Genomic DNA, 8,477 nt, shown 5'->3' with positions numbered 1-8,477 from the left:
AAAAAAAAAAAAAAAAAAAAATTTAGTTCATAGCTGCAGAGTGTTTCTTTCAGTTCCTAATGTGGATCTACCACCCCTGTGTTCATCGAGATTCCGGTCTGGACCTCCTGGAGAAGAGGCCCAAGTGGCTAGCCAGTTCATTGCAGATGTCATTGAAAAGTAAGAGCACCATGATAAAATTTTACTGTAATTCATTTTCAGATAGTTTTTGACTTTTCATTTACTTTGCTCTTTGTCATTAAATCAAGTTCACAGATAATTCTGAAAGAGGACTTATGCATTTCTCCAGGGAAGGTAAGAGGAATAGAGAAGCTATAAGTTCTTATTAATTCTGAAGAGATTTTTTTTGTGGGGGAAAGGGAACAAGGAAATTAAAATCACCAATCAAAGTAGCCTTAAATATGGCTGCTTTACAGATTTTAGAGATTCAGTCATTTCTTACTCTATAATGCTCTAAGTGAACCATATTGTTTATAAAAAACAAGTTTGACTAACTTACTGCCTGTCTGGGAGCTACCTTTTAAACTGAAGTAATTTTTTTTCCCCCTTAACCTTTAGAGAAAAGTTCAATCATTTTTTATTCCTTATAGCAGATTATAATATTGATCATATTAACATATGTTTTTGGTGAATCCACAGTAGATTCCAAAGTCTGTTTGAAAATGTACAACTAGGTTGATTAGAACCTAGAGAGGCTTTCCATAAACTGATACGTTAGCACTGTAAAACCTAAACATTTCATGTATTATGGGTAAGTGCATTTTGAATTTTAGCTAGGGCTTTCAAAACCATCTTCCTTATATGTAACCTCCCACTAAGAATGGAAATTCCTTCTACATCTGTAGCTCCATTAAGGGAAATGGACATGTTTGTCATTTGTCAGCTTGGCAATCAAAAGCCAGCTTTCACCAAACCTGTCCACTTTCTTCTGGTTTTCTACTTGAAAAAGGTAAAGCATTTTCTTAAGGTTTTTGAGCCTTGAAGGTTATCTTGCTTGTTTAACCAAGGGTTCTGTGGTTCTTAAGTCTAAGCGAATAGCATGTTCTACCCATTAGAAGGCTTTAATTTCCTTTTGTGTTAATTCTATTTTAGCTTGCCTGGGTTCTATACTGTGATCTCATTTGCCTCGACTATGATGGAAACATTTTGGATGCCTGCACATTTGCTTTGTTAGCGGCTTTAAAAAATGGTAAGCAGCCTTACAAAAACGGCAATATTCCCACTAATGGGTTAGAATGTTCTGTTTTGTGAAACTTTTAATGTACATTTGCTTTCGTATGCTTCCAAATTAATGAATGTAATACTGCCATTACTTTCCAAATATAGTTGATAGTTGTATATTCTCTAACTGAATGCTCTTTAGAGTGCTGCTTTGACTGTACCCGTCTACTTAGGTTAGGACTTCAGTCCTTTCCATAATAGTGTTAATAATGGTGGGAGAGGGAGACAAGACTTGTAACTTCTGGCTAGGTGATTGGTGAAGATCTGCCAGTATCCTCATAGTTCTTTATGTGATATTGCCAAAAGAATTAGAATGGATTCTGTTGTTTTTACTGTGAGGCCATAGTAATAGTGAAGTTTCTTAGCAAGGAGTCTAGGTTGACTGATTAGTTACAGATTTCAATAACTTGTGCATATTCCCTATCATTGGTGAATGATGAATTGGTAGGAACAAATAATTGGAGGTGGAAAATAAAGTTAGCACAGCAATATTATAATAGAGTGGTTAAGTGAATTGGAGGTAGAAAATGAAGTTAGCACAATATTGTAACAGAGTGGTTAAAGCAGAGACTTAGGTTTGATTCCTGGCTGTGTCACTCTGTGCTGAAGTTTCCTTATCTATAATAAAATAGGGATAATAGTATTTAGTTTGTAAGAGTATTGATTAGGTGAATACAATGAAAATGTGGAAATGCTTAAAACAGTACCTGGCATATACAAATTAGCTAGACATGTTATCTATTAGTAATCATTTTCATTTCAAAACTGGGTACAGTGGCACATGCCTATAGTCCCACCCAGCTACTGGGGAGGTTGAGGTGGGAAGATTGCTACGAATTCAGTTCTAGCCTGGGCAACATAACAAGACCCTATCTCTAAAAATTAAAAAAAAAAATCATTTTGACTTCTTAAACTTAAAAAAATTATGCAATAAGCACTAGGTAGGCATGTCGGATGTTGTGAAGAGCAATGTATATCCTCTGTATTTACCTTAGTGGCTGTAAGGTGCTTTTTAAAAAGAAATGTTCTGGGCAAGTTCAATCGAGGGAAAGGTGAATTAAAAAAAAAAAAAAGCTTAAAAACCATTTGTTTCTTAGAGACTTACTTTACAAATTTGCCTTTTCTTAGTACAGTTGCCTGAAGTTACTATAAATGAAGAAACTGCTTTAGCAGAAGTTAATTTAAAGAAGAAAAGTTATTTGAATATTAGAACTCATCCAGTTGCAACTTCCTTTGCTGTGTTTGATGAGTAAGCTAATCAAACTTACTTTAAAATTTTCTATATTTAAGATTTGGGTAATTGATGTTCAGCATTCTAACTCTTCAGGAAGTGCTATGGTGACTCTACATCCTAGTTTTCCCTGGACACTTGAGTTTATACTTGTCCCTGCACAATTATTTCTAGTCAACCTGTCTGCTTTCATAAGCATCCTTTGGATGATAATTGTGTTCACTTTACCTGTTCCTTGTTTTACTTATACCTGTGTAATGTTAATTTCTAATTCTTTCACTAAAGATTTACCTGAAGCTATCTTCAGTATTTTCCAAGGATTTTAGCACATTCAGAAATAGTAGAGCAGGGCGAGGCATGGTGGGTCATGCCTGTAATGCCAGCACTTTGGGAGGCTGAGGCAGGGTATCACCTGAGGTCAGGAGTTCGAGACCAGCCTGGCCAAGACGGTGAAACCCTGTCTCTACTAAAAATACAAAAATTAGCTAGGTGTGATGGTGTGTACCTGTAATTCCAGCTACTTGGGAGGCTGACAGTATGTTTAGTATTTTTAAAGTAAAATTTGTTCCACGGATTGATAACTTACACTTTTTTCTTTTTATAGCACTTTGCTTATAGTTGACCCTACTGGAGAGGAGGAACATCTGGCAACAGGAACCTTAACAATAGTAATGGATGAGGAAGGCAAGCTCTGTTGTCTTCACAAACCAGGCATGTTCCTGCCACTTCAGTCCTAAACATATGTAGATGAAAACTCAGTGTGAGCCTTAAATTAGGGAGGGCCAAATGGAATATGGGATATTTCATTTACCTAATTTAAGTTTACTGTAGTTTCTTAGCTACCTCAAATTTTCTTCCATCTTAATGGTATATGTCAGTGATTCTTAAACTTAAGACATACATTAGAATCACTTGGAGGTCTTGTGAAACTAACTTGCAGATCTTGAGACTGTACCCTGATTTATGTTATCCAATTTTTTTGTTTCATAATTTGATATGACATTAATGTTTTTTGAAAAGCAGTGATAGATTAAAAGTATTGGCAAAATCATTTTTCAGGTGGAAGCGGGCTAACTGGAGCTAAACTTCAGGACTGCATGAGCCGAGCAGTTACAAGACACAAAGAAGTTAAAAAATTGATGGATGAAGTAATTAAGAGTATGAAACCCAAATAAATAGCCACTTTTCAAAACAGATTTGTAAAAATTGTATTTGTTAACACTGTGCACAAACATTTTATACTAAATAAATATCAAACTACATTCTTCCGAAAGATGTTTCTATTATTTCTTAGGTCACTTCCATATAATGTATAGTGAAACCATTTTTAAAAAGCAATGACTTAGGCAAACCAACCCTAGTTTGTTAAACCATTTCCCTGTTTTTATTTAAAAATGATAAGGTTGTGCTTCTGTATAAAGTTTGTACATCTAGCAATGTAAAATACTGACACATTAAAAAAACAAAAAGTAGAAACTCAATCCTTTTGATTCAATGCTCTTGTGTTTTTAAAAAAGGAACAAAAAATAATGCAAGACTCAGAATTTTGGAGTGGTTGGCGTGCCTCTCTTCATTTTACTTTTTGACTGGCTGCCTGTATGCCGATGACGGTGTAGCTGAGCTGTTTGTGCTGCTGCTGCTGCCATAGCCATTTGATGCTGCAAGAATCGCAACTGCTGCAAAAGGGAGGGAGAAAATCGAGTTATGTTAAATGCAGGCCGGTGTGGAAAGGTGCTTTTCCTGAGAGTGACGAAACAACACAACTGAAAAAGGGAGAAAGCACCAAGATAACAAAAAGGGACTATACCACATTGAGACAATGCACAGTCAAACAGCACCAGTGGCACAGAAGCCTGCTGAGGGCTTTAAAAATGATTCTTGGCAAACTTCAAAATTATTTGTTACTTTGCCCTGCCAGTCTATATTGTAGTAACTCAGCAACTTCAGTTACCATTTTGTTGTATAATGATAGTTTATAGCAATATAAAACAACCCTGAATATCAAGATAGTCAACTATAATATGCTGACTTTCCTTCCTAAAATGATGGTATAACATTTTTCTAAATAAACAGGTATGACATTTACTAATAGGAACACTTTTCTGCAATAAAATATTAGAAAGTTAACAATTGGCACTTACAACTGTCTATTTCAAAATACACTGCATACTAGAAAAATGTATGTTAATGTGCCACCAGCACTTCATGAAAAATTTTAAGAGTATGGCTTAAATGTACAAAATATATTCAGTGCTCCAAGTTGACTGGCTAAAATGTCAAGACTTTTAAATAAAATTTGCTAAATTATTTACCAATTACTGTACAGTCTTAAAAGACAGTAAAATAAAACTAAAGCAAGTTATTTTGAGGTACTTTTGGAGCTGAGTATCTTTAAAAATGTAATCAGAGTGAAGTTGCTGGATTACTTGTATCTGTTGCTGCTGCTGTTGAAAGGCAGAGGAGAGCTGGAATCTCTGCTGAGGAAGGCTTTGCTCAGGTCTGTTCTCGGCAGAGCCAAGCTGAGACAACACTACAGAGAGGAGAAGGGGAAAGCAGGCCAGTCAAAAAGTTTGAAGGCTACCAGGGTTAGAAAAGGACAACACAGAAAATGAAATAATAGAAAAGTTAGCAGTACGATTAATCTTAAGTATCAAATCATAGACATTTCAGAATAAATTTAGTATATGGTCTCCTGTTAGTTGGGGGTACCACTGATTATGGAACTTTCTGGACACAGAGAAGGGAGTGCATTATGTGTCAAAGCACTGAACCCCTCTTGCATCTGTATAAAATTTGATACTGGTGCTATTTTGTTTAGAAGAGTACATTATTTTGGAAATATAACCAACAGTAGGAGAAGGGAGATGGAAGAAATCCAAACTATCGTAACAACAAAGCTGGTAGACAGACAATTGCTTTAAACAAAAGATGCTGCAATGAATATCAGACTACTCTATTAACAACAGAGGTGATGAACTGAGACTGAGCATTGTTTGTTATTTTTTGAGCTGAGTGGAACCACAGTAATCAGTTCAACACTTATTTTACATATGAGGAAGTTTGAAGGCCAACATGATTTAAGTGACTTGGACTCAAATTATGGCAATCTGTGGCTAGGAACATTCTCATGACTTTTCAGACTAGAGTTGTCACTAAATTATACTAGAGCTATTTTCGGAAATTCACAACTGGGCTGATAAAGGTATATAATTACATAAACTTCTCTTTGGAAATTCACTACCTCTGAGTTGGAACTTTATATGTAAGGATTACTTACTTCCAAAATAAAGATTATTCTAAAAGACTTCTAAAGGCATAGTAAGCCCACAGTGATAAGATATTGACAACACAGTCACTCATTCAATCCTCAAACTCTTACAGCTTTCTTATACATGTGGCTTACTCTTTTAATTAAGTATAAAGTTAGAATTATCTTCAACTGACAGGAATCATTAAGAGTAATCTTTAGTTCACCATTTACTGCTGGGAAGTGTTGAGAAGTTAATCTTTTCTTAAATGACAATAGTGGCTTACATAAGTTATGCTATTGTTCATTAAGACTTAAAGTCATTTATGCAACTACAAATTACCAGAATGAAACAAAAGATTATGCAATCTAGAAAAATTCAGTCTTAACCCAGGAAAACGAAAAAGTTATTAATTAACATAACTACTGGCAAACACTGAAAACAGCTCTGGTAACCTAGTAAAGTGGATAACTATTAAATTTTGCCAGTAAACTGTAACATAAGGAAAACACAACTGTGGTAATTATGTTAAGTCAAAGCTCTTTTAATTAATGCACTATCAAATTAATGAAAAAAATCTCAGCCATTAATCAATTTAATAGTTCACACATTATAGCTTTACTTTTTCCTGTTTACTGGTTGCAAGGGAAGGAAAAGAAAATAAGTGGTGAGATCCCAAATAGATTGAATATGTTTAGTAAATTCAGCATATAAAGTTATGAAGATACCTACCAGCTGCCTGTGACTGCATAAAACTTCCTACTCCAGTAAGGTTAATAACAGCAGCTTGCTGAGCAGATAAGGCCTGTTCTTGACTGGTTGAACCTTGTTCAGAACCCTGAATAAAAAAATAAATGACTTGTACGAGAAAGAAAAACAAATTTGAGCTGGTGAAAATAAATCAGCATTTTTTCCGGTATGAAATAAAGCAGTATGAGACTAGTCTTGTAAAAAGAGTAACAAGGAAAATACTTCAAAGGTATTTAGAGTAAGCAACAATAAATTTATACCATTTGAACAAAGAAAACTTTCTTTTTCAGTGCATCTGTATTTATTGTTTGATGCTACCAAGATAATGCCTAAGGCTTTTATAAAGCTTCACCGAAACAATTTTTTAAAGCTTAAAACACTCTTTGTAACATAAACATAGTACTGGAACTTTATGTGTTTTGTTTTTTGTTTTTTGAGACGGAGTCTTGCTCTGTTGCCCAGGCTGGAGTGCAGTGGCGCAATCTGGGCTCACTGCAACCTCCGCCTTCTGGGTTCACGCCATTCTCCTGCCTCAGCCTCCCGAGTAGCTGGGACTATAGGTGCTTGCCACTACACCTGGCTAATTTTTTGTATTCTTTAGTAGAGATGGGGTTTCACTGTGTTCGCCAGGATGGTCTCCATCTCCTGACCTTGTAATCCGCCCGCCTCGGCCTCCTAAAGTGCTGGGATTACAGGCGTGAGCCACCGCGCCCGGCCGGCATATCGATTTTATAGGAAAAAATAAAATTGTCCTTATTTGCAAATGGCACAACTGTTTATACTGTAGAAAATCCTAAGCAATCTCCAAAACAGCTCCTAGAAATAGTAAGTTCAGTAAGAGGGCACAATACAAGATCAATATACAAAAATCAACACTATATATACTAGTAATTAACATGTGAAAACTGAAATTAAAAAAATACCATTCACAGTTGCTCAAAAAAACAGAGAAAAGCTTAGGTATTAATCTTAAGTCTAAGAAAACATATATGGGGCTTGTATACCAAAAACTACAAAACATTGATTTTGGTCTAGATAAGGACATACTATGTTCATGTACTGGAAGACTTACATCATAAAGACGGCAGTTCTTCTCCCAAACTGATCAACAAGCATAACTCAATTCTTTTAGAAATGCTGGCAAAGTTTTTGTAGATACAGACAAGATGACTTTAAAATTTATATGGAAAGGTAGAGAACCTACATTAACTACAATAATTTTGAAAAATGGTATGGCAGAAAACACTGCCCAATTTTAAGACACTACAATGAAGAAGACAGTGTGGTACTGGCTGAAGGACAGACACATAGATTAATGAAACAGAACAGGGAACCTAGGAATAAACCCACCCAAACAGACCCAACAGACTTTTAACAAATGTGCAGAAGTAATTCAATTCAGAAAGGATAGCTGTTTTTTTTGTTGTTGTTTTCAGCAAATGGTGTTGAAGCAATTGGATATTGATAGGAAAACAAAAACAAAAACATGGACCTAAGTTGCACACCTTGTATAGAAATTAACTGAAAATGAATCATGGATTCAAAATAAGAAACTATAAAACTGTTAGAAAAAAACACAGAAGAAAATCTTTGGGACCTAGGGCTAGGTAAAGAGTTCTGAGACATGACAACTACAGCATATTCCATAAAGGAAAGATACTGTCAACGTGGACTTCAGCAAAATTAAAAACTTTTGCTCTGCAAAAGACATCCTTTGAACATTTCAGTATATAATGGCAAGCCAAACATTCAAAAGATACATTTATCTTGAGGGGATCTCCCTGGATATAAAAAGAGATTGGACAAAAGAGCACAGAGCCGAAAGGTTCTATTATTGAATTTGGAACCCAGTTCATGAAATGAACAACAGAATAAGGCAGACCACATCACCACCATAATGGAACTATGATAAAACAAACAAAAAAAACTACAGATGATATCAATTTCCCCCCGAAGCACTCCACAAACTTAAAGTAGACTGTAAGCCACCACCGCAAATGGAATATTCAAACAAGGAGGAATAATGA

The 8,477-nt window shown here is 35.3% G+C and overlaps 2 protein-coding genes across 3 annotated transcripts in view; one reads left to right on the top strand and one right to left on the bottom strand.

Annotated features, from left to right (window-relative positions):
* Positions 1–3,720, top strand: part of EXOSC8 (exosome component 8) — a 13,581-nt gene extending 9,861 nt beyond the window's left edge. Inside the window, exons 6-11 of the mRNA XM_011993016.1 lie at positions 34–159; positions 249–294; positions 1,093–1,189; positions 2,350–2,470; positions 3,057–3,163; positions 3,512–3,720. Coding sequence (XP_011848406.1) covers positions 34–159; positions 249–294; positions 1,093–1,189; positions 2,350–2,470; positions 3,057–3,163; positions 3,512–3,627 — 613 coding nt within the window. The 3' untranslated portion in view covers positions 3,628–3,720. The remainder of the gene's footprint in view (positions 1–33; positions 160–248; positions 295–1,092; positions 1,190–2,349; positions 2,471–3,056; positions 3,164–3,511) is intronic.
* The window catches only part of SUPT20H (suppressor of Ty 20 homolog (S. cerevisiae)), a 54,453-nt gene continuing 49,620 nt past the window's right edge, over positions 3,645–8,477 (bottom strand). The window contains exons 24-26 of one of the 2 annotated variants that reach the window (XM_011992993.1): positions 6,433–6,538; positions 4,879–4,982; positions 3,814–4,128 (exon numbers count right to left, since the gene is read on the bottom strand). In XM_011992993.1, coding sequence (XP_011848383.1) covers positions 3,991–4,128; positions 4,879–4,982; positions 6,433–6,538 — 348 coding nt within the window. In that variant the 3' untranslated portion in view covers positions 3,814–3,990. Of the gene's footprint in view, positions 4,129–4,878; positions 4,983–6,432; positions 6,539–8,477 lie in introns of both variants that reach the window. The other variant, XM_011992994.1, reaches the window with a different exon arrangement.

This window comes from Mandrillus leucophaeus, unplaced genomic scaffold, assembly GCF_000951045.1.
Source record: "Mandrillus leucophaeus isolate KB7577 unplaced genomic scaffold, Mleu.le_1.0 Scaffold421, whole genome shotgun sequence".
NCBI lineage: Eukaryota > Metazoa > Chordata > Mammalia > Primates > Cercopithecidae > Mandrillus > Mandrillus leucophaeus.
This window is presented reverse-complemented; position numbering and strand designations above follow the sequence as displayed.